Source organism: Rhinolophus hipposideros, assembly GCF_964194185.1.
Source record: "Rhinolophus hipposideros genome assembly, chromosome: 7".
NCBI classification, from domain to species: Eukaryota; Metazoa; Chordata; class Mammalia; order Chiroptera; family Rhinolophidae; genus Rhinolophus; species Rhinolophus hipposideros.
In genome coordinates, this window is record NC_138053.1 from 96,963,349 (window position 1) to 96,990,242 (window position 26,894).

At 46.1% G+C, this 26,894-nt stretch overlaps 1 protein-coding gene across 1 annotated transcript; it reads right to left on the bottom strand.

Moving 5' to 3' along the window:
* Window positions 1–3,642: 3,642 nt before the first annotated feature.
* On the bottom strand, window positions 3,643–26,839 carry SRD5A1 (steroid 5 alpha-reductase 1). The gene is made up of 5 exons (XM_081053689.1): window positions 26,387–26,839; window positions 14,473–14,639; window positions 11,309–11,410; window positions 9,342–9,492; window positions 3,643–7,585 (listed from the first exon to the last, which is right to left on the bottom strand). Exons 1-5 carry the CDS (start codon window positions 26,665–26,667, stop codon window positions 7,519–7,521), a joined length of 768 nt encoding a protein of 255 aa, XP_080909815.1. The 5' UTR covers window positions 26,668–26,839; the 3' UTR covers window positions 3,643–7,518.
* Between the last annotated feature and the right edge of the window lie 55 nt (window positions 26,840–26,894).

The window sequence follows — 26,894 nt, forward strand, 5'->3', positions numbered from 1 at the left end:
AATTAAAATTTAAACAATACATAAAACTACAAAGCATAACAAAGCCACTCAGCATACGTAAATATTAATATTTGAAAAAAAAATTGCTTCAGATCTTAAACTAAACGAGAGAAAGAAGACAGCCATCACAGGATGCTGCGGTCGTCTAGAACCCCCTCCTCCTCTCCAGTCTCCTCTAGTCTGCAACGACAACCACACTCAGGGACTAAGGTACCCAGGCCGTACTTTTATCCTTTCACTACACATCTCCGTACATAGCACTGTCCTGGGTCTCCTCTCAAATCACAAACACTGTATTATCCTCCAGTGAACAGTTCTGCTGCTGTTTGCTTCCTTCCTACACTAGAAAAACAAATGGGCCTTCCTGTTCTGGTCTGAGCCTCATTTCCACGGTCACCTTCCACTGAAACTCTGATCCGCTTTTGTGGAGAGAACTGTCTGAAATCATCCAGGTGACAAAAGGATTGGAAAGAGCTTTTCTGGAACACCCATGAGGGAAATGTGTTTCACTCCCAGGGTGATCCTGTGTTTCTTGGTCTTTTAAAAATGTTTTTCTAGGATAGCCTTGATTTTACCTTCTACCTCTTCTACCAAATCACCAAATTCTTGTTTTCTAATTTCCTAGATTCATTATTCTTATATAATTTTGTACTGACAGCATCACATCATTTTGCGAGTGTAACAGCATGTTTTTTAAATTAGCTTTATTGAAATATAATGGACAATGAAGTGCATATATTTAAAGTATACAACTTGATGCATACAGCCATGAAACCATCACACGACCAACACAATGACCGTCAACCCCCAATGTTTCCTCAGGTCTTTCTGTAAACACCCCGGCCCCAGGCAAACTCTTCTCTGTACACCATCTGGATACACTTTTGTATCTGGCTGCTTGCAGGCAGCAGCATGGTTTTGGGATAGTCATGTCGGTGCTGGTATAGTTTACTCCTCTTCTAGTGCAGACTAGTAAGTATTCTTTGTGCGGATATAACGCTATCGGTTCAGTCATTTGCCTGTTGATGGATGATTGGATTGTTTCTAGTTTTGGGCCACTATAGATAAATCTGCTATAAATATTCACATAAAAGTGTTTGTTTAGACATATGCTCTCACATCTATGAGTAAAGTGTTTGGATCATATAGGAAGTGTGTGTTTGACTTGTTAAGAACATGTCACAGTGGTTTCCAAAATGGTGGTGCCATCTCACCTCTCCAACAGAAGTGTGAGAGGGCCCATGTCCTTGCCACACCTCGGTCATTCTTTTCTTTTTTTTTTTTAATTTTTATTGAAAAACAACTAAATTTCATCTGTGGAAGTCTTTTTTTTTTTTTTTTTTTTTTGAGCATTCACTTTTTCCGGAAAAGATTTTGCTGATTTCCTGTTAGTGTGTATGTGTGTGTGTGTGCGTGTGTGTGTTATCCTGGCTGCTGGCATTTGGGGGAGTGGACTGGGTGAAGGAGGCTACATATCCACCATTCAGTGTGCAGATTGTCATGTAATCAGCCTATTTTTAGACCCAAGACTCTTCTCCATGTCAGGGTACTGGGAGTCCTTTGTCAGTCTGCCAGGCTCCCGGTCTCTGTACCTGCAGTGAGTGCTGTGTGTTGAGGGGAGAGTGTCCCCCTGACTTCTGCCCCTTTGCAAACTAAGATTATACTCTTCAGCTTCTTCTCCAATCCTCCATGCACTTCCCATTGAAATGACCATGTTTCATGGGAAGCCCTATATAAAGAATGAATCATGAAAGAGAAATGCAATCCAAAGTGTTGGTCATTCTTTTTGTCATGCTGAGAGATGGGCAGTGGTTCTCACAGTTTGATTGGCAGTTCCCTAATGACTAAAGATGGTAAGTGTCTATGCACACACTACTTGTCCTTCATATGTATTCTTGGTGATGCATCTGTTCAAATCTTTTGCCCATGAAAAATTGTTTTAAAAGATTTGATTACTGAAATTCTTGAGTTCTTTATACATATTTGGATACAAAACCTTTATATGTGACTTGTAAATCTACGTCACTAGTCCATCCCTTCATTGCTGACTCCGGTGCACGATGGCCCAGTTTGTTCACTCACCTCTTGATGCCAACTCTCCCTGACATTATGATTTTTAAACATTTCCCTTTTGCTCCTGGAATGGTGTTTTCTCCACAGGCACTCATTCTTATTTCAACAGGTAGACTTTCTTAAGTATCCAGTGATTCTTGATCACTGTTTCACATTTTTTAAAAAAGCACCAGGAAAGCTTGAGTAGGAGCCTGAACGGGTGGGGGGGGGAGGGGAAGTCTGTGGCTCCTCGGCTGGCTCCCGTGCAGCAGGACGCAGGGAGCTAACAATTGTGTTGGAGGGTCCTTAAAGATCGAAGTGTGGAGAAATGCTTTTTCTTTCCTTTCTAGAATGCCAACATCTAGTTGCTCTGGTTCTCCCCAAATTCCTCATTTTTATTTATGAGAGCCCTCCCCCACCTCTTCTGCCCCCCCCACCTTTCCTTTCCTTGGGAATGGGTATATAGCTGACTTCTGAGCTTTATGTGTTGTTTGCAAAAGCAGGAACGGAGGGGACCCTCTTATCTGTGCTATGTAGACTTCCAGTTGGCCATAGTTTGAGGTGCACATTTCACTTCTCCCTTCTGTCAGCCCTGGCATTTAGGACCTGCTGTCTCAGCAGGGCACAGTATGGGCTCTCCATCATCACAGCTCCTCTTGTCCCCATTCCTACATACACTGTGGTTTGCTGCGATGACTCGCTCTCATTCTCTTTACAGGCCATTCCCTCCTACACCTCCCAATTCCTTTGCAGTGATTGTAGCGGTGCTCAGGATAGGGAGGAGGAGTAAACACATACGAGGTCAGACAATTAAGTTTGTGAACTCATCTTAGTAAAAGTGCTACATATCTCATTGCTAAGTATCACTAAGGTCACCTTCAAAGTACTCCCCTTGGGAAGTACCGAAGCTGGCACCTAGTCCATCCTTCAAAGCAATTCTGGAACTCTTTTTTCTGGAATAGCCATTAGAGCTGTCTTCATATTACCTTTGATGTCATGTCCTGAATGTCATCAAAACGTCTTCCTTTCAATATTTCCTTTATCTTTGGGTAAAGAAAGAAGTCATTGGGGGCCAGATCAGGTGAGTAGGGAGGGTGTTCCAATACAGTTATTTGTTTACTGGCTAAAAACCCCCTCAGAGACAGTGCCGTGTGAGCTGGTGCGTTGTCGTGATGCAAGAGCCATGAATTGCTGGTGAAAAGTTCAGGTCATTGAACTTTTTCATGCAGCCTTTTCAGCACTTCCAAATAGGAAACTTGGTTAACTATTTGTCCAGTTGGTACAAATTCATAATGAATGATCCCTCTGATATAAAAAAGGGATAGCAACATCATTGCCACTAATTCACGAACGTAATTATCAGACCTCATATGTTCAGGTCATCCTACTGAACTGGGAACTTTCAAATGTACTCCTAAAAAACATGAAAACTATTCTTAGTGTTGCATTAAAAAACAACAACAACAAAAAGGAAATCTCCTTTCCAAATCACTACAGGAAGTAAACAAAGGAAGTTGCAAACAAACAATAAGAACAGAAAACATGAGACAGAATATTTCAGTATCACAATTAGTGTGACAACTTAAGCTAACTTATTAAACAGCAAAGTCTATTTATTATGTTGATAAAGACAAAACAGATGACATTTAAAAACTTGGAATGACAGGATAGGAAAAGAAATACCAGATGAATTTTACCAACAAAAAACGCAGTATGGCAATATACTTATCAAAGTAGAATTCAAAGAAAGAAAGAATTCAGCAGGAAGATTGTCTTATAATGATAACAGGTACAGACTACATGGTGGAAAGTTTTGCAAAACAGCATTAAAACATAAAGCAAGGTGGCGGCCCGGTGGCTCAGGCGATTGGAGCTCCGTGCTCCTAACTCCGAAGGCTGCTGGTTCGATTCCCACATGGGCCAGTGGGCTCTCAACAACAAGGTTGCCAGTTCGATTCCTTGACTCCCTCAAAGGATGGTGGGCAGCATCCAACAATGGCCACTGGACCTGGAGCTGAGCTGCGCCCTCCACAACGAAGATCGAAAGGACAACAGCTTGACTTGGAAAAAATCCTGGAAGTACACACTGTTCCCCAATAAAGTCCTGTTCCCCTTCCCCAATAAAATCTTTAAAAAACAAACAACAACAAAAAAAATAAAGCAAACACTATTAGAAATATAAGAAAAATTTGACAGAAGAAAAATAAGATTGTAAAGAATTTTAACAATGTAATTAATGTTTGAATTAATAAACTATTGAATAAAGAGCATAAACTTTAAAAAAAAAACAATGATCTTGTTATTATTGTAAAAGGCTAGAGGCTACAAAGGGAAACTCAAAATCCACAAAGGAGAAATTTCATATAAATGATCTCTATCCACACATGCGAAAAAGAACAAAAAAACCTTTCAATAAAATCCCCAAGTGGTTGAAAAGTTAAAAGCATCATTCCAAACAGCAATTAGTTTCCTAAAAATATTTAGATCAAAGCAAACCTAAGAAGTACAGCTGGAGACTGTTTAGAATTATAATGTTAGGAACATTATTAAATGGAGGAAACGTAGTGAGTTTTATTTAGCAGAAACACGCAGCCTTAAAAGCTAAAAGTATGTTGCCACAAAGTGCATAAAGCACTCCTTTTAAGCAGTTATGAACACAGTATCTCCCCCAAATCAGAATAGTGAAAATAAAGTAAAAGGAAATATCATTAAACTAGGAAATACAGAGGAAATCACCATAATAAAACTTAGTTTACAGTAAAACAAAAGAAATAAACTTTGAAAATGTCTAATGAAAAAATAACTCACAAGATTAGAACGTTAGCGTGGACGTTGGCAAACCCTTTCCCATTTCTCATCTGTATGGAGCACATTTGAAAACCTCAAGAGACGTAGATGATTTTTTTTTAAAGAAATAATCCCAATGGCTGAAGTAGAAGACAGACCAATAACCACGTAAGAAAATAAAAGAATGCTCAAACTCACGAAACGTATTCCTGTTAAAAATCACACAGGAATCTTGATGATCACCTCTATCACCCAATATAGTTCTCGAATTTCTTGCTAATATAAAGAGAAAACAACAACAAAAGCAACAGCTTCAGATGCTGTAAAAGAAGAACTCAAGATGTTTGCAAATGATATGACTGCAGAGCTAGAGAACCTAAGAAGGACACAAGGAAAAGTCGGCATCTACAACTTCAGGAGCACGGCTGGCTGTGAGCAATGTAGAAACCTCAACAGCTTTGATTTGGCCTAGTTGTAAACATAGGTGGGTACACAGCCTGGTGCACGATAAACAAAGTATCCGGTATCTGAAAATAACCGTGGCAGAAACGCACAAGATTTACATGAAGAACATTGCAGGGCTGCACCGCAGTACGAACAGTGGATGTTCTGAAACGGTAATGCAGGTTTCAGGGCTAACCACGTGACTGTCTGAACCGCCAGAGGAAACAGGGTCAAAAGAACAAGGAATGAAGACTGACAGAAAGGACTGGGCTTTTAACAGTAACTTTATTCGTGTCCTTAATTAGCGTGATTGGTACAACGGCTGAGGAGTCACCCAGCCAGGAGGAAACGGCGGGCACTGACAAGACTGGATCCCTCCCACGTCAATCACCCACCCGGTGCCTGCTGGGAAAGCAGGGGCGGAGCACCGGACTTCCGGGCCCGGCCGGGCGGGACCGCAGCTCCGCGGAGGAGTCGGGCCTCCCGGGCCGCGCGGCCCAAGTCAGTCAGGACGGCCCGGCCTCTTGCGTTTTCCGGAGGAGGTCCGAAATATGTACTGCTCTTTATTGCTGTTTGAAGTGAGCATTTGGTCAGAAGAAGGGCCAAAGTTCGTTGAATAACATTTCCCCGCGAAAACACTTTTAGCGAAAACGACGCACGGTTGCATCAAGAAGTCTTCTGTGCCACGCCCTGCGGGGCTGCACCAGCCCACTGAGAATACAGGGTGTGCACGCAAGCTCTGAGGGAGGAGCCCTGCGTGGGGGGCGCGCCGGGGAGCGTGGGCCCCACGGACAGCACTGGGGCGACGCTGGAGGCCTCCTGCCCGGGCACGTCAGCGCGCGCGGTCTCCCACGTGCGCGCGGTCTCCCACGTGCGCGGGCTCCCACGTGCGCGCGGTCTCCCACGTGCGCGCGGTCTCCCACGTGCGCCCGGTCTCCCACGTGCCCGGTCTCCCACGTGCGCGGGCTCCCACGTGCCCGGTCTCCCACGTGCCCGGTCTCCCACGTGCCCGGTCTCCCACGTGCGCGGTCTCCCACGTGCGCGGTCTCCCACGTGCCCGGTCTCCCACGTGCCCGGTCTCCCACGTGCGCGCGGTCTCCCACGTGCGCGGGCTCCCACGTGCCTGGTCTCCCACGTGCGCGGTCTCCCACGTGCCCGGTCTCCCACGTGCCCGGTCTCCCACGTGCGCTTCTCCGGTTTCCACCTCTGCAGACGCGGCGCCGGCCAAGAGAACCGTCGGAGCCTCCCACGGCTCCACACCCCGCAGGTCGGTCCTGCCCGGCTTCGCTCCGCAACACCCGGCGGTGAGTGGGGCTGCACTGCTGCCGCTGCCTCGCGGACCTTTCCAGGGCGTCCAAAGTACGGAGTTCTGTTGCAAGATGCCGTTTTCCAATACTGTGAAGTACTTTAAAAAAAGCCTTTAAAAATTCTAGTTCTGCTTAGAAGGAAAAAAGGAAGAAAAGGCATCTCAGACCAGAGAACCCTGGAGACTGACGGCAAGTGACTGGAGAGGCAGGGTGCGGTGGGGGTGGGATTGCCGCTGAAAGGGGGGCCCATCCTTTTGGGGGGACGAAGGAGTCTGGTCCTGATGAATGCCCAGAGCCCTGCCCTGCCAGTGCGGTCACCTGAGGAGCCAGGCCGGAGCAGCCACCAGCTGCCTGTCATCCAGGCCTCACCTGGGCCGCCCGCGTCTCCTTTCTCTACCCCGTGCTCTCCGCCTACACAGGACCCACAGAACCATGATTTTCCCCGAGTCCACGGCCATACTGTGGGTACCCCCGGCCTCTCCGACCCAGCAGGATGAGACGGACTTTGGAGAGAGATCACACGTCCCCGGGGGCAGGGGACATCACCCTTGACCTTGAACCAATTGTTGTAGGGGTTGTACAAGGGGTAGTGGAAGGTTTTGGTCCATGGAGGCCATCGAAGACGGCACCTACATTCCGGTCTTGTGTACACTTCGCTGTATAGAACCCGAGCTGAGTCCCAAATCAGAGAGATGGAGTGCGGCAATTACCCAGAGTTCCAGAGCCCTGCCCTGCTGGCCGTGCGCCACTTCAACCTGCATTGACTAGTTTGTTATTTATTAGATTGCTTGCAAATGTGCTAGGAAAACAATTCCTAGAGCAAACCTTGGAAAAGATAAAAATTACTGAGAAATAATGCATTTCTATAATCCCTAGAGAAACATCATCTAAAAACTTGAAGTTGAACATAATTCCATTGACAATGGACCTAAAACAAAAATGGAATTAGAGTTTTTCTGGACTTTGGATAATCTTCAAACTTCTCAAGGTACCACCTAAAATAAGAAAAAAAGGACATTAAAAAAAGAAATAATTTTGTCACTAAACATTTAACAGATGCTAACAAAATGGACAAATTTTTTTATGACAAAGGAATACAGAGTATTTAAAAGTAGTAATGCAAACTTTGCCATTTCAGATACACAGTTTGATTTGGGCTATATCATGAAGAATTAAATATATCTGATTATAAAGCATGATTCACCAGAAGTGACCCATGTTATTCATCTTTATACTGGCAAGGAAAATCACTGACGTGTGACCAAGATGTGACCAGCCTGGGGGAAGCTATCTGTCCACACCCCAGAAGCATGCAGACTGGGGGTGGGGGGGGCTAGGAGAGCTTCTGGTGGCTCTGACAGTTCCCTCCAGTCCCCAGGAGAGAACTACCATGGAAAGGGCACCCAACCTGGTGACTCTCAGACAGACTTGGGAAAATGCAACACGGGGCCGACCATAATTTGGCCCAGCACTCGAGATAAACAGATATTTTCCATTTTGATATAAATTATAGCAATAAAGGCACACTTGCTTGTTTTGGGGAACAGGTAGTTGGAAAGGATGGAAACTAAGTGGATGGAGTAAAACTTTTAAATAATTTGACTAGATGAAGAAACTGGCAGAAGAAAAGGAGTTCCCATAAGCACAAAAGAATGCCAAACATTAAAAATCACAACTATAATAGCTATTTGTTAATAGGGCAGAAATATGACAACAGCACTCTGAAAGCGAATCAGCCAAGTCCTGTTGATTTTAGATTTTGGAGGAGTTTAGCGCTGTCACCCAGAGACACAGACTCCTAACAGACTGCCCCGTCTATTTTCAGATGCTGTTCTGTATACCCACAGGACATGTAAGGAAAAAAGTGCAGAGAAGCTGGCCAGTGGGCTTAGTGCTTTTCCAGAGCAGCAACAGGCTGCAGACAGTATTGTCCAGGGCAGACCGTGTGCACGGATGGCAGCAGTGCAAAGCCTGCTGACGTGCAAATACAGAGCTCAGGTACGAGTGGTTTTCACAGGCCTGCGCGGCCAATCGTCTGAACGTGTCTCCCCAGGTTCACGTTAAAAACCTAAGGCCCAAGCGGGTGGTGTAAGTAGGCGGGGCCTTTGGGAAGTGATGAGATCATGACGGTGGAGCCCATGAGGGGACGGGTGCCCGGATAAAAGGGGCCCAGCGAGCTCCTTGTTTCTTCTACCATGTGAGGACACTGCGAGGAGGGACTTCTGCGACCAAGAAGAGCCTTCACCAGAACTCGAGGATGTTTATGAGCTGTACCGTGATCTCGGGACTCACAGCCTCTGAACTGTCAGAAATGTTTGCTGTTCAGAAGGCCCCCAGGTCATGGTGTTCTTGTTCTAGCAGCCTGAGTGGCCGAAGGCAGCCCACTGGCGTGCAGACCACAGACCGCCAGCAAGTTTCTGAGAGCTTCCCCTAGACACTGCCCACTCGGGAGGACGTGCTGGCCTTGCACGCCCGAATCTCCTGCGGACATTCAACGTGACCATCGCATCTAGAGTCCAGCAGCGTCAATTCAAAGAGGCACAGAACAGGAGCTGCCGTGTGCCTGGGGATGCCTGACAGCTGGGTCGCTCCTCGGGTACCTGTGTGGTTTCGTGCTTGTTTAGCCCAAGTACGTGCGAACTGGGATTCAGCCACTCAAGTTAACATTAGCATTTCAAAAATCTAACCTAAAAGTCGGTACAGTCAGGTGAGAGCACCAGCTGAAAGTGCTACAGGTGTTTTAAAACTTACTGGTGATGCTGCCGTGCTCTGGAGAGCAAAACACAAAAGGTGAAGAGAGCGAAAGCGCCGCCTTGGACGGACCAGCTGGCCAGGCCGTAGCCGCACCACTCCACGACTTCTCCGAAGTAGTTGGCCGCACTCACGTATTCAAACAAGCCTCCTAGAGGAAAGCACAGAGTGGCAGTGCTCAGATGACAAAGGGGACGAATGCTGCCCCTAGCAGCCAGTGAAGACCTCCCTGGAGCACAGACCTGCAACGGGGAAAACCCCACTTCTAAAGAATTGTCATCAATGAAACGCATGCAACATGACTTGTTTTGCTATTTTAGATCAGTTTCTGGTACTAACTACATACCTGTATTAATACCTATCCATTTATCTGAATATAAAGTGCTACAGTTTTCATACACTTTCATATATTGCTTCACTAGTTAATGGGCCAAACTGAGAACACCTGGGCAAGGACAGAGACCACAGAATAACAATTAATGAACTAGCTTAGGTAAGATGGACCTGCACAGAGCTCTAGACCAAAAATTGAAAAAAAAAATTCATTTTCAAGGACAGATTCATTCATTCATTCATTCACTCATCAAACCTTCAAAAAGGAAGATTCATCAGGTCTACATAATGGGCCAGACCATGGTCCAAGCACTTGGGATGCGCCACGGATAAGGCACCCCTTCTCACCGCAACCCCCCACCCATATCTGGAACAGTAAACCCAAGAGTAAAAGTACCCCAGGAAAACCCAGGGTACAGCAGAGGGTGTGGGGTGCTGTGAGGAGCAGAGCAGGGCAACAGGCCTGGAAGGCCAGTGGGGGGGAGGGAGGTCCTGATCACAGACAGCAGCTGGGCAGGTGAGGTGTGGTCCAGGCATTTGGCAGAAGGAAGGCCCTGAGGCCAGAGAGCAGAGCTGCGCACTCTGCGGGCCAGCCCCAGGCTGGCGGTTGAAGCAAATTGAGAATCGGAGGATTTTGGTCCTTCGTTCATTGTGTTGCTGTTCACCTGGTATGGTTTCCCAGCAGCCGCGTGGAAGGGTTCAAACTGATCACAGCTGTGCACGTTCCAGCTCCACTGAAAATTTAGTTTCATGTACTGAATTTTTTTATTTTAGAAGCTCTATTGGTGTCTACCTCATATTTGCTTAGTCCTTTTTATAGTCTATCAGTCTTTGACTCATAATTTCAATGCCTTTTAACTTTTCTAAACATTTAAGTATCACTTTATAATGTTTCTATTAACTCTAAGATCTCAGGTCTCTCTCGTTTAGTTGTGCTGTTACTCTTGGTGCCGGATTTCCTCACCAGCTCAGCAACTTTCAAGTGTGGCTCTTATTACCTGGCACATGGTCCAGGTTAGGCTGAGGCCTAAGCTGAAGGCAGGTCCCTTTGGGGGATCGGGATGTATGCTGGCCGAGGCGTGTAGGTACCACCCTCCTAGGACTACATGGTCCTAATTCACGGCTTGTTCATGAGGTTTGTCAGACCATCTAAGTGGTAGGAGTTTGGGCTACAAACCAGCGTGAGGACAGCTAGTGGCTACAGATTCTTACAAATGTGCTCTAGATGCTGGCACTCACTCAGATTTTGCCCTCTGACTAATGACTTCTTTTCCTGGCATCACATTGATACACTTAAAAAGATTTTTAAAAATATTCACCCAACATTGTTCATTTTCAGAGGGAGGGTCAGTCAAGGTACCTGTTCTATAATATTGCTGGAAATGAAGTACTGGACACCCGTGCAAACCATGAATTCTTCCTCACATGCTCTTTCCAAACATTTAACAAGAGTTTCCTTTTTGCTTAATAACCATTCAGTTGGCCAGAACTGGTTCTTTTATCATTCTAATAAAAAAATAATCACAGTGACTGCTCTCAACAGCAGTGACTCACATTGCACACTACACTTTAGTTATTAGATCTGGTATCGCACAATGCTCTTTTAGAATACAGTCTCCATTTTCAGTACATACCCCTCGGTATTTTGTACCCAGTCTCCCCTGGCTTCCTGAGATTCCTTAGGATGTAATCTGAGTGGATGTTTATCAGCATGCCTACCAACCACAGGACAAAACCTGAAGGAAAAAATACACAAGAGCATTATGTTCATAAACTACAAAATTTATGAGCCTACGCCTGAGTGAGCGTCACCACTGTGACCCTTCATATCACTAGTATTAGTGCAACATATTAGCCATAATTGATAGTAAACATCATTATGATAAATACTGTCCGTTATTTAGACAGATAATTCATAAGCCCTGTTCTCAGGTATGCTCAAGACGGCTTGGTTTTTCTTATTAATAAATGAGGTGACCCATTCAAAATACTTTGACCTGCCGGCCTATGTTTTTAGCATGACTGGTATGATTAGAAATATGAGTTATGACTGGCACATGGCTCCTCAGCCCACAAGACTGACTTACCGTCACAACAACTTCAGGGTGTGAAGCATGATGCCCCTTCTCCCGGGAAGGAGGGCAGAGAGGTGACAGGCCAGGGTGTGTTCCATTATGACCAGTTGCACGCAGGCTGCTGGAGGGGTGTTGGTCCCCCCCTTTCTTTGTAGCCTCGGTTGAACATTTCATGCACATCCATGGTTTCTCCACCTTATTCTAGGCTCACTCGTTACTCTGCATTCCCAGGTCTCTCCATTCGCCTCAGCTCCCAACAAAATCTCCCACTGCCATTACCCAGCTCTCCCGAGACACCCCATAGCTTCCCGAATGTTTTTCCTCCCATTTGTAGAAGACTTCAGAGAGTTTTCATCACTTGAAAGAGACTTATTAGTATCCCATCAATTAATTCCAACAAGAAAAGCCAAAACGCCAAAATAGTGTTTTATGAAAGAAATAAGTTGAGTTGATAAAAAGAGCTAACTGAGACACTTAACAAATCTGAAAAGCAGACAGTGTTTAATGACAGCTTCCCATTCAACATCAAAGAAACGTTCACTTGGAATATTGTTATTAAACACTCTCCAATTTTCCCAGTGGCATTACGTATCTTTTCAGTCAGAACAGGGACACGTAAAGCTGGTGTCTGGTAAGGGTTCTGAGATCTGTTCTTTCTGATTTTACCACTGGAAGCATCTTTCTAAACAGTTCATACCAAGTTTTACAATGTGTTTTATAAGTCACTTATTGGACCCATAACTGTATAGTTAATTTGCTACCTTTTTTGTATTTCACTATGTTCCCTGTAGGTGATGTGGCCTCCAATTTGAGATTCCAGAAAGAGCCATGTTTTCAAAATCCATGCTTACTTTATTTTTCTTCTAAGGGACAAGCTCCCTTCACTGGCTAGATGGGCAAGAAAACGTATCTGTGCTCGTCTAAGCTAAACATTTAATTCCATTTTGGGGATCTTAAAGTCTTTGCATAAAATCTTTTAGGTGAATGACTTTTACTTCTCTGGAAAACTTTTTGTTAGGATATTATCATCACTATTTGCTTAGCTCTTCATGGTAACTGTTGTAAATATAATTAATTATTCATGTAATTTCATGTTTGCCTCCTTAAAAAAACTATAAACTCTATGACACAAATACAATACAAAGAAAGTAACCTAGTTTGTTTCCTAATTGGCCAGTGTTTTCATTTTTGATTCCTTCTGTTCCATTGCAGAGAAGCCAAGAGGTTCATATACAATTTATTGGCACCTTAAATTTTATGCCAGCTTCCAAGGTAGGTGACAAAAGTACCCCAACAATTTATCACAGAAACACCTCCTATGAGAATCACAAACACTAAAACCTTTCCTTGTTTTTTAGATGAAAAAGTCCCCTTCCTCTGACCTTTCCTCGCCCATTTGTGGGGACCAGTGTGGCCAGCCAGATTAAACCCCTGCTCTGCTACTTACTCAGTTTAGATTCTGGGCCAGCTGCTTAACCCTCTGACCTTCCCTTTCTCCTGCGAAAGGGTCCTTTCTGCCCTTGTCAGGACCTTGGGGAAGCATAAGGCACATGCACAGCTCCTGGCTGGCCGCCAAGCCTGTTCTTTCTCCTTCCAATGGTTGGGACAGAAGAGAATCGGGTAAGGAAGCAGGGAAATCAAGGAGATATTTGGGGGCAGTGTGAAAAGTAAATCATTTTGTCTAGTGTTTCGGGGAGGCATGGATGTGTGGAGCTGGGAAAAAGTCCTGAACAGCTTTCTCAGCCATCCTTCTTTGAGAGCTGAGGAAGCAGATCCCACGTCACAATTCTCAGGCGTGACCAGGGCAATGCCCTGGGAATAAAGTTTTAATTCACAGAAAAAAAATATGACTGAGAAAATGTAAAACTGCTTTGTTGGCAACCAAGTATTACACAAATGTTAGTTTTCTCTACTATTATACATCGATACAGAAAAAAAACCAAATGAAACGTAAGGCTACTTTATGGAGCCAAGGGCAAAGGGCTGTGGGACAGCTGGAAAATGTGCGGGACAATTTGATGCCCCTCAGTGCATGGCCATGGGGCAAGTCCCATCTGCATGTGCTTGAATTTCTGAAGACCAGGAGGATAAACTACATAAATACACAGAAGAATTTTCCTTGTAGACAAGGAAATGGCCCCAAGATCAAGTATTTTTCATGTTCTTGCAAATATTTTTGATGGCTGATGTTTGATTTTCATTTTTGTTCAGAACTTGGTTATAATTAGAACTTGAAAATATAACTTTACGTTGATAAAAATTTCAAATACTTCACAAATGTAAATGTTTACTCCATTTAGTACGATCATAAACGTTTAATGGCCTTGTGGGAAGATGACCCAATGCAACCTTTTCTCACCTTCCAGAAGAAACTGTAGGAGGTGTGGGACTCTCTTAGACTACATGGCCAGTCAGTGCCCAAGTCGCCTGAATCTTAAGTGGCTGCTCATTCTGTGGGGACTGTGGCGATTTGGGGGCGTGTGTTAAGAACCGGTATTTGTACTTTCAGTGTCTAGGCAGGTGAAGGTGCTGGGCTCCTGTGTCCTCTCCCGCTGCTGGACCACCCTGGGGCAGCCTGACTCCCACCAGCCGCCCCACAGCTAAGGCACGGACCCTCAGAAACTGTTCTCTCCAGAAGTGTGGGCTTTTTCAAACTGGAAAGGACTGGAAGGTGAAAAATGAAGTGATTAGAATGGTGGAGCGTGTCACTAGGACCTCCTCACCTGTTAGGAATCGGGGGTCAGTGACCCAGTCGTCATCATACACTGCATATTGGCTTAAGTATCTGCTTTGCAAATAGCCATTATAGGTACAGAATGCGAATGCCAGTACACATGCGAACACTGGCGTCGGCTTTCCTCCTCGGATCAGAAATGGGAAAATCAAGGACCTTAGGAAACAAGAAGCAGAAACAAATTAAAAACAACAACAATAAAGAATATCATTCCTGGGGGCGGCCGGATGGCTCTGTTGGTTAGAGCGGGAGCTCTCAACAACAAGGTTACCGGTTCAATTCCCACCTGGGATGGTGGGCTGTGCCCCAGGCAACTAAGATTGAAGGACAACAACCTGGAGCTGATGGGCCTTGGAGAAACACACTGTTCCCCAGTATTCCCCAATAAAATTTAAAAAAAAAGAATATTATTCCTACAATCCTATTTTAAGTGTCTTGGGGTTTTAATCTTGCTTTTGTGTACATAAGTCATTCTCTGTAACACTCACACTTACTTATTTACTATATCCCTTAAAAGCAGAATTTCTAGACAAAGAATTAACCATGTTTCAACAACGTATACCATAGTGCAAAAACCCAGGATTCTCATTATGCAGAACGTGAAACAGACACACTGAGTTAGAGAAAACTGAAGCTTCGAGAGGCTTGCAGAATCTCCACTACGCTGAAACTTATACTCGTTCTAGTCTGACCAGTACAATTTGGGGGACACCATTTTATCATCCATTAACAAGGTCCCCAGCTACCTGCACAGCAGACATTTTGCACACACTCCACCGAAGATGGGATTAAGACTCAGAACAGTCAGATCACCTGCTCAAAGCCACAGGGCTAGTGAGTGGCTGAGTGTCAGTGTAAATCGGGGGAATTGGAAGACCATGTTCTTCTGTTATATCACACTGGCTTAGGTCCACGCTACTGAAGGTTTACAGAAAGAAAATGTAAGAATGAGAAACTAGAAACTTATGAAGAAAAGATGCAAAATTTTATTTTGTATTAGAGATTTCTCTTTCAAGTCAGTGCAGACACAGTACTTTACAGAGGCGACATCACTACCTACCCTACAGACTTGAAGGCGATAAGAAACTATTATCAACAACTTTATGCCAATAAATTTGACAAGCTGGATGAATAGACAAAAATCTTTAAAAGACACAGGTGACCAAAACTGACCCAAAAACAAATCGACAGTTTCAACAGCTGTTAATGAAAGAAATTATGCAATTCTAGAAAAAGCAAAACTAGAGTCAAGGGAGGGGATTAACTGCAAAGAGGCACAGGGATGTTTAAGGGGATACAACTGTTCTGTATCTTGATTGTGACGACGACCCATATGCAATCATCAAAACTGATCAAACCATACAATTCAAATGAGTGAATTTTATTTTATGTAAATGATACCTTAAAACAAGGGAGAAACGTAAAGGCTGATTATTTGTTTCCATTCTGCGCCCCCATTCCAGGGAGAAAACATAATGAATTACCAGCAGGAATGGCGACGGCGTGACAGCAGTCACATGACATTGGCTGTGCGTCACGGCCTTCTTTCTCCACAGCCTCACTCGGCTCCTCGGGAGACATTCACATGAGTCAGAAGCGTTTTCAGGGTTCTCATCCTGTTTAGGCCAGTTCCCCCAAAGAGGACCTTGTACAGGTCTAGGGTGAAGCACCAGTGGGGTATTAGGCATCCACTGAACCACGACGCATGCCATCAGTGAGGCACTTACTCGCCTAGAAGCCACTGAAAAACAACAGGGGATCTCAGCCACCTCTCTCTGCATCTCACAAACATGGTGCACGGCTGGGCAGATGGTTGGTACAGTGCGCTGGCATCTGGGATGCAGGCTCACTGCAGAAGCTTGCACCGAACAGCAGGATTCGGTCTTGGTTAGGAGAAGCACGTGTGGCCTAGACCAAGGTGGGCTGCCTTAAAAACAGGCTGACATTGTGACTTGTGACGAGGTGCTGTCGTCAAGGTGTTGTTTCTCCCTGTCCTTGCTTCTTAGTCAGGGCCCAGGGCTCGAGTTATGCCAGAGGACACAGTCATCTCTGAAACAGTGGGGTGTCACTCCATTCCTGAGTGTAGACTCCAGCAGCACCAAGAGTAGGCAGCCTCATTTCTGAAGTAAGCCTAGGGGATTCTCCAGCCATGGGGAAGTAGGAAAGGGACCACAGGATGAGAACTTTTAGAGAAAACTTCCCTGGCAGTGAAGGTCTCGAGAAATTTTCCAGGAGGTAAATTGTAGCATAGAGCTGGGGAAGTGTTAGAATTCCGAGTTTGAAGAAATACAGAAAAAAAGAACAGGAAATAAGAATTGTGGGAGAGGCCAGAGCTGGACTTGGTTTAGAAAGAGGCCTGATAAACTGTAGAGAACGCAGTTCATAAGCTATTCGGACTGCTGACCTGAACAAGATCATGCTAAATTCAACAAAGGATAATAGGAATGCAGGGTCAAAAAGGGGAGGATTAAATCTAGGGAGCTTGAAATACACGGAGCAGATACTAAACGAAAATGGTTTCAGGAGATCTGGGCTCGATGGCACACGTGTCTGAATTATAGATGAATGAAGTGTTAAAGAAGCAACTCTGAAGAAACATTCTGCAAATGTGGCAGGTATTTCCCTGCAGGAGAATCATGTACTATGGCAAAATTTTGACAGACATCTCCCAATTCAGTTTCAGGTTCAGAGCTGAATTCTGAACGACCAGCAAACACTGGCTGGCACCTTGCAAAGGTGAAACTCAAACCTCTCATGTTTCCCTCACACCCCTTTCCTCCTCTGTCGCTGATGTTCCATACCTGTTCTAGCAACAGGAGTCTAATCAGGTGTCAGCACATCCAGCCCACCACCTGTTTTTGTAGAGCCTGGGCGCTAACAATGGTTTTTATATTTTTAAACGGTGGGTTGTAGATGGGAAAACATCCAGCCTAAGAAAAAACCTATGAGAGTTTATTTGAGCCAAACGGATGACAATTGCCTGGAAGCAAAGTCTCAACGGATTGAGAAATGCTTGGCAAAATGGCGGTTTGCAGCTTATGTTAGACACAGAATCAAAGGAGGAGGGTTACATGAAATCTATTGGTGGTAGATTAAGGGGCTGGGAGAAAGCAAAGTGGGGAAGTCTCTGGGACTGGCTAAAAGTAAATTGGAGAGACAGGTATTTCTTTCAGAGAGGTGGGTACGGGATAGTTATCAGTTCACTTTTTACAGCACATAGAGGTGGTAATCAGGGGACAAGAATAACGATGAGGGATTTTGTAGTTTCATGCTCTGGTCTGGAAAAAAGGGGTTATTGACATTCCCAGGATGTTATCTTATATGCAAAAAGATAACAGACAGGTTCACTTACAGTAAAAACTGACCTTTGTCAAGAAAGCTACAGGCTAAGGATATGACTTCCTGCCATGGCCCACCTTAATTAGGAACTTTTATGTTCAGAACGCCATCTCATGTGGTTATTTTCAGGCTCCTGAGCTTGTCAGGTTTCATATGTGGCCCCTTGTCCCTCCACAAGGTAAAAAAAAAAAAAAAAAAAATCAAAACACTATTTTACGACACATGAAAATCATATGAAATTCAAGTTTCAGTGTCCATAAATGGAGTCGTATTGGAACATGGCCCGGTCATCCGTTTACATATTGTCTGGGGGGCACTGCAGTGACCCCTGCAGACTTACGTGGCTGTGACAGGGCCTGTCGTTGGCAATCTAAGCCCTCTGCGTGGCTGCCCGGTACGGCAAACCGCTGTGCTGCAGTGTTCTGCGTGCCATGCATGTCCTTGCATGACTCAGTCCAAATTATTTTCATATCAACGATACTGGTTGTGTCAAGACAAGAGCCCTGAACTTGTCATGTTTTGAAGGCACAGTGGAGTTTGGGGACTTTTGTTACTGCATTAGAGGGTGAAGTAATGACACAAGAGCTGTGCCAAAGTCAGCATTTCCACCTATGCGCTCATCACAATACCCCCAACTCATAGGACAGCAAAGGTCAGAAAAATGAAGAGAACTGAAAACAAAATCTTATCAGGGAATTTCTTTCCAAAAGAAATGCAAATGAGGCCCCAACCACAGGCAGTTACCAAGTGGCTCATTTATTAGGCAAGCAAGGAAAGCCACACACCACTGGGAAGGAAGTTCCTTAGCAGCAGCAGCTAAAGGAATATGTCTAGGGGACAGAAACTTGTTGAACACGATGAGCCTTTCCTGTCAGAGCAGCTCCTTTAGAAACTGGGACACCAGGGGCAACGCCCAGTCAATTAACGAGGCAGAAGATGGAGTCAGCAGTCTTCCCCGGCTCTTGCTGGGCCCAAGATGTCACTGACATTGCTTAGTTGTTTATATGAAGGGTCAGTGCCAAGGTAGATGTGACTGAGGAATGAGGGTCTCTGAATCGTCTTCGTGGAACTAGAAATAAGAGGATTCCCAAAGAAGTTGCGGAAAGTCGAGTTCAGTACAACCCACAGTGGAATCTGCTAAGATGTTATAACGGATGGTGGTAAAATGTGTGGGACACAAAAATAGACCCATTACAAACTGACAAAACTTGTGGAGATGTAAGGTGTTTGGAGCTATTCCCTATACCATCGGGCACTTTGCACAATTTCCTGCCTGTGCCTGAACCGATTCTGGCAATAGTGAACTTGACATTCCCTCTAGACTTAACCCTATTTTGAACTCAGAGCTGAGACTAAAATTTTTCTTAATGAGAAAAATTGCCCTCAACCACTATTATTGAGTTTTGTAAGGCTTTGGGAATTAGCTTTTGCTGCAGACTTGATGTTTCTTAGTGAATTCAAGCCAAAACTATAAGGGGAAATACCACTTCATGTCTAAAACTCATATGGTGCAAAAGTCATTTCAACAACAGCTGACATTGTTTGAATCTCCGGTGACGTGGAACAGCTTTCTATGCTGTTAGAGTGGGTGAGGGCTCCACCCTCTCATAAATTTGCAGTGGAGATAATTTCTAAGCTCAAACTTAGAAACTCAGTTTTTTTGAACCTTGATTTCCACATTTCAAAAACCATTTCACAATAATTGTGGAGTTGCGACCTAATCTTCAATTGGAAGATAGAAATTTACAAAGTAATGACACTCTAACAGGCAAATATCGAGAAGAATCTAACAGAATTCCATAGATGCCTTTTAAGCAATGGATATGCTCAACTGAAATCATAAACTGGGGACGGGTAGCATTATTTGGCAGTGCCTACCCGTGTGAAGACATTCTCCAAGATAAAATCTCACTGCAGAGCAGCGCGAAGAGGTGAACACTTAACGATGGATTTCGGTCAAAGGAATACGAACTGTGAAGCCCAAGTAGGTGAAATGTTACCCCCCACCAAAAGGAGAAGTCCATCCTTCTCACTACACCTGTGCTACAAAAACCGCACTGAAGTATTACATTTTGAAGTTTGTCAATAAAAATTTTGTGCAAATTTGTTTTCTCCTTTGTGGTAAATAGCTATGCAGTAATCCCCTATTTTGTCTGTTGGCCCCCAAAGCTTACAGTGGAAACTATCCGGACCTTTCCAAAAAAAGTTGCCAATCCCTGGTCTAGATTAACACAGTACTATTATTCTGGAAACATCGCTTTGCCTTCCGTAGAAAGTGTCCCTGCTCGAGCCACCAGACGTGGGTTGCAGGCAGCCGCTGTGCTCCGGGGACTTCGTGTTCCGGGTGGGATGGACGCTGCATCCGTGTCCCCAGCTACGGCATGGAAGGAGCCGTAGTCACTTCCGCTCCAGCATATGCCCTGGAGGAACCTGAAAAAGGCATTCACGAAGGACTTCAGGAGAAGACAGACTTCTCTTGGGTCTTTTGGGAATGTCAGAAGTGGTCGTGACCCAACATAGCCTCAGAAAGGATGACGCAGACTTCTTCTGTTGCTCTCTGATCTCTGCCCTGGAAGTGGACAGCAGTGAGTGACCCTGAGGTCCATGGGCCTGGCCACAGACCCAAAAAGGTCAGGGGAGCAGGCCGGCTTGGGCAATGCTGAGCTCCAGGAGGAGGAGGTCTCCTCCCTCACCCTGCCCTGCGCCAAGGCTGAGCACCACCAGGTGGGCCAAGCACCCTGGCTCTGAGGACACAGGAGCCCAGGTCTTCAGTAGCCAGACGTCCAGATGCAGCGCACCTTCCAGAGGGGAGCGCCCTACTCCCGCGAGGCATCTTTGGGTGCTTTCTCCTCTCGAGTTATTCCCATTAGCTTTATTTATTTTCCTTGGAAATCCATGCAGCTGTTGTCAGAAAGGTTTCCCTTTGACTTGGGCCAATTAGGAACCTAATTAGAATGGGGAGGAGAGACTGCCTTCTGGGCATGACTGTTATCTGAGCTTTCATTTCATAGAAGCAGATTAAGGATTGCAGTGGAAGCCAGGTAGTTTCTCATGGTGAAGGCTCACCTAGGGACACGGGACCAGGCTCAGACGTAAGGAACGTGGCATGTCTGCTGGACAGATATCCGCAGCACCTATCATGACCCAGGGCTCGGGGTCCAGGCTATCCCAGTTACAGCAGGTCCAAATATTCAAAAGGCTTTTCTCACAGGTGGTCTCACCCAAACTCACAATCACCCTTCCATCTAGGAACTGTGGGAAATGAGCATTACCCATCTTTGAGAAAGGGAATTAAGTCAGAAGTTGAAAACCCCTTAAAATGAAAATCACTTGGAGAGTAACTACGAGGCACTTGGACTTAAAAATACTTTATTTGGGCAATGTGTTATAAATCCACTTTCTGTGGCCAGTGAGCTGAAGGATACAAATGAGTCAGGTCCTAGGAAGCTCCACAGCTGGTACCTAAGTCCTGGTACCTATGACATTCCATTGATGAGTTTTCTGGCTCATCAGAGTGGGGCTGGGACTGAAAACCCACCATTTTCCCACTTTATTTTCTTTCTGTTCCACATAAAGAAACAGATTTGCTTTTAACCAAGTGGTTTCATTCCCTGTGGAAACTTGCATATCTTTGTGTCTGCACGGCAACGGTAAACGTGGGACAGGTTTGACGACGGGGTGAGCCAAGGGCGTTCAGAAGCCAGAATCTCTGTGGACCTTCCCTGGCCAAGGGCAGTCTGCTGCCTGTTTGCTTTGTCTGTCTTCACGAGCTGAGGCACAGCATGGAAGTGCTTCTCATAGTTCCTTATCATGTTTCCAGTAATTGCTAATCCTGAACAACACGGATTGTTGTGACACTTCAACAATCCTATGGAACAGATTATCCTATGGAACAGATTAGGACCTGGAGGCTCAGAGGAACACGGTAGCTTGGGTGAAGGAGACTGACACTTGGAAACAATGGGCTTGAAGGTACACCTTCCCAGGTGTACCACCCACTACATCTTGAGGACTGGGAGAAAAGTAGGACCGGGGCCAGGCTGGCACTGCCTAACACTCCATGGCATATTAAATATTCGTCAGAAGTCCTTTTTATTACATGTAGAAACTAAGCCAGAAAAATATTATGTTAAGTGACAAAAGTGGGATATAAGATTTTCATGTGTTTATGTGTATATATCCTTACTGCTTAGGAATAAAATGATCAAAAAGTTATTAAGAACAGTGAAAGAGATGGGAATGATGAACCAAAATATTGTCAGTGTTATCTCTAAGTGATGGAATTACATGTGATTTTTATTTTCTTCCCCGAATTTCTGTGCATTTTCTAAGTTTTCTACAATGAGCCTGTACCTCAACTGCAGGTTTGTTCGCATGCACTGTTGACAAGTATTTTAAGTCCTGGTACCTATGACATTCAAAATAGACCAGGTGAACAAGAGGGAGAAATGGGATTGCTGGGGCTGAAGGCCTGACGTTGCTTATTGGAAGGGCTCAGAGAGAATCAGGCAAAATTAATAAACAAGCAAACACACAGTATCTATGGGTAATTTTCTGAATTCTAAGGGGGTAAAGTATTGTATAAGCATCCAGGAAGAAAAATGAGTCACCAGAAAAAATAAAAGTCACTAACCTGGCCCACGTGTCAATTCGCAGAGCAGTGGTACCAGGGCTCTGAGCTGCCACCCCACTCTCGTAGCAGTGGATTTCTGCCTGCTTGAAACCATCTCGCTGGTGGACAACCACCGTGCCCACCTACCACAGGTGATCTGCTCAAAGGGGAAAGACTCAGGGAAGGCATGACCTTCAGAGGTCAAAATGCAGCCAACCGCTTGTAATAACTATTCTTGAAACATTTAAAGTCAGATTTCATGTTTCACATCTGCTTAAATCCCACAGTACACTACAAGAATTATCTCTTGATACGTTTACCTAACAAACTGGAATAGGTATTAACACCCCAGATTCCTTGCAGTGACAAATAGGGCATTCACTGAGCACAGGATTTCACTCTCAAAATAAAAGCAACCAGACATCATTTCCCAGGACAACCTACAACGTCGCACCCCCACGTTTGGGGAAAATAAAATATCTAATTTGATGATTTGGGAGTAATTTTGCTAATACCAGATTTAATTATTTTTAAATGATTATAACCAAGAGTGGTTGTAAATTTAATAACTGACTTTATGACATTTTTCTCAACAATTTCAGATCACTAAAATCCACAGCACTTTCTAGATCTGGGGCAGTTCCTTTTACTTGTTGTTCCTTCTATACAAGACTTTTTTGCAGTGATGACCAAACTGTGCAGACCCCAATAAAGCCACGTACTTAAAAATGCACCTTGTGCTTTCAAGGCAAGGTTAGGGTCTCAATGAATATTTCACTGTCAATCTATACTTTTGCATTTCTTTCTCAGATTACTTGAATCCACAAAGCAAGGGTCAAGGATTCTGTGTGCCCCTCACCCCGTCCAGGTCTCTGCTGTTTTTAGGGTTACACATGCCACCTTTGAAAGTGAGGCTGGGTCAGGATCTGAGGGGTCATTAACAGAACTACGCATGAGAAACAATGCACATGAAGCCCTCGAGGTTCTCTGGCATCATAATCAGAGGAAATGGCAGAATCGAGATCCTGCCAGGTCATGCATGTGGCTGAGCACAGACCTTGTGACGGGTGTCAGGAAGAGGAGACCTCTTCGGTTTTTAAGTCTGTAATCTGGGGGCCATTCAATCCCCTCCTTCTGTGGCCCCCAACTAAGTCATGGTAAAGATGGTGACACTGCGTGCTCCCGTGGGACTTAGTTGTTTGTCACGTATTAAAAACAGTCCCACATATGTCCTTCGCCATCCACCAGGAACTGCTCAGAGCCCTGGCGTGTCTCTCCCACAGCGGTCCCCTCTTGTCCTTCATCAGGTCTCCCTGCCCTCCCTGGTCTTCTGCCAAAAAGCTCCTGCAGACTCCCCACAATCTGTCTCACTCTCCTTGACTCCTTAGAGCATACCTTGTCTCTGTACCGCCAGTAGTGAATACAGTGCAGGTACATGAATCAATCCTTAGTAAACATCTACAGCATGAATACATACACATGTCCAGTTTTCCCCTCTACTATAAGCAAATACCCCTTCCCACTGACCCTGGGAAGCCCTCCATCTGTCTTCAGTCCTCTCCTGTCCCTCAAGAGGCTACACCTCACCCAGAGCAGGGCCTGGCCTCCCTCCTCAGAGCTCAGCACAGGGCCTGCAGATACCCGCCAAACTCTGGGAGCTGCCACCCACACGGCCTGCTCAGCATCCCTGGAGCGTGTCCCCTGGCACGTGCTTCTCCTGCGGCCAGCCCCATTCGGGCACCTGTCACCTGCAGTGCCCTGACAAATGAGGGACTCTATAAATGTCTCCCAGCTCAGCGGCATGGCTTCTAACAAGTGCTAATGCTGCTGGCGCTTCTGTTCTCTTCCAAGTGCTTGCTCACTTAGGTCAGATGACCGTTTAATAAATTAGTTGCTTGGGTAGAATGGAAAATGTGTAATTTGGACATCGTCAATGTCCCCAAACCACACAGGCTATGTGTATGGTAAAATGTGCAACTTAAAAAACAAACAGAATAGCCCAGCAGTTTAAAAAACTACACCTGACCCAGTAGAGCCTCAGGGGCAGTTTCTAAAGCTACTGGTCTAGGCACTGGGGGCTGTCATCCCAGCAATCCCTATTCTGAGGGCCTTGCGTAACACACCTGAAAGTTGGGTGTACGGGCCTCGTCTGTATATGATGATCTATTCAAGTTCTATCACTTTAGCCGGGACTTTGCCCTTTGGGAGGCTGTATTTATTCTCTGATTCTTCCATTACAGTGAGCCTAGAAACAAACATGATGCCTTCAGTTCAAAAGCTTCTGCTCCAGGCTTTCAAACAACACACTGTAAAGTACTCCCTTCCTTTCCAATGCCATATCTTCAAAATTCTTTATCACCACTCAAGGCTGCAGGAGCCTGCATGAATGACACACAGAGTATGTATATGGACATACAAAATGGTATTATTTAACGTGTATTGAGCATTCAGACTTCCCAATACCTTGCAAGCATTTCACGGAGTAGTCTTTGTTTAATGCCAATCCCACAGGCTGGCACCATCACTGTGTCTGTTTCATAGCTGTGCCTGCAGAGCAGCTTGGTAACTTATCTCAGGTCCCCAGTGATGGGGCTAAGATAACACCTGGCAATCCGACTCCAGAGCTTGCTTTTAGCCACTAGAGAAACAGACAAACACAGGTTCTGGTATATGTATGGAGAAAGGTATATAGAATCGAGGGTTCTGCTGATACTCAAATTGCAGTCGTGCTCAAATCCATTGAAAAAGAATGGGACAACAACTTTGCTTAAGGGAACACTCTCGGAGCATTGGGAGCACGGGGCTCAGAAGCTTTGTTAAACACTGACTCTGCCTGTTTGAAGTCCCTGCATAGAAGCAGATGAGGACACAGGGCACCCAGGACTTCCGCGTCCTGATAACCGCCTGGAGGAGAGGCTTAGAGACAGGCAGGCAGACACACACAAACCCACTCACGCTTACTTCTTCCTACCTCTCTATGCAGTGGGTGTTGTCAGGTGGGCCTCAGAATCAGAGCGGTCCAGCAACCTGCCCATACTCAGAGGATAGGTGGACCCAGCTCTCCAGGTTGCAGAGACCATCCTTTGGAACTGCGCAGCCTTGTAAAATTTTAATTTCCAGCTTTTGTTCAGCCATTTGGTTTAGCTGTGCAGAAGCTGAAGCCTTATGACCTGGAGAGAGCCCCAACTTAAAGGAAGAACTTGACGATATCAGATACAGCCTTTTAAAATTCTTCACAAAACGCAAAAACCTTGGAAGTCATCTTTAAGACTTCAGATGTGTTCCAAGACATTGCTTGGAAAGCCAGTCCTGGGCTCCCTGCCTAATGTGGAGGCGAAAGCCCCAGAAGGGAGCTATTCCTACCCATGAGGATTGTAAAGGGGGACTCGCCAAGTTCTTTCAGGAAGGCGGCTTTCCAGGCGATCGCCGGGCCAGGAGAAAACAGCCCCACCCACAGTAAAGATGCCCAACTGGAAAGGGTAGAAAAGGAGCCAGATATGATCGCCTAGGGGGGTTCCCTTTGGCCAGAGACACTCTGGTGTTGGACAAAGCCCAGGATTATTATATGGCGAGCAGTTTCTAGGTCCAAGTTTTACAAACAAAACAAAACAAAACAGAACAGAACAACCCCCCCAAACCTTTTCTATTACCCCCTGTACATCCTCTAAAGCCTTCCTCACTTTTCCAGACTGATTTTTGTTTAGAAGCTAACTCCGTGCGCCAGGGGACAGAGGGAAGCGCCCAGGGTGCAGAGGGAACCGCCGGGGCCTGGGGGTGGGGGTCCCGCAGGGAGAGGGGCCCTGGGGCTGGGAGCGCAGAGCGACAGCACCCGGGACAGCCGGGGAGAGGGGCGCCGGGGAGGAGGAGGGGGCGACAAAGGAGGGGCCCCGAGGGAGGGCGAGAGCGGGGGAGGCGCCGCACAGGGGGCCGGGCCGGGGTCGCCGGCGGTTACCGTTGCGTGTAGTGGACGACAAACATGGCCAGGAGGATGCGGTTGGGCCAGCGGCGCAGTCGCTCGGCGGCCGTGGCGACGCTCACGAGGAGCGGCACGGCCAGCGAGGGCAGCTCCTGCACGGCCCAGGCGGTGGGCGCCGCCAGGCTCCGGGCCGAGCGCCGCGCCGCGTAGCGCCCGTAGGGCGAGCCCCGCCGCGTGAGCAGCACGTAGCACAGGACGCCCAGGGCGCCCTGCAGGTAGGCGAACGCGTCCAGCAGCCGCCGCTCGGCCAGCTCCATCGCGGAGGACGGCGGGCGCGCTCCATGGCCCGGCGGCCGCGGCGGGGCACATATAGGGTGGCGGCGAGGGGGCGGGAAGCACGGTTACCTGGGGCCGGAGCCGACGGCCGCCGCCCGGGCTGCGGGCTGCACACCTGCAGCGGCGCGGAGGCGGCCGCTGCGCCGGGGCCGCGGGTTGGACCAGTCAGCGGCGCGCGCGCCGGGCGCTCGGGGCGGAGCCGGAGGCG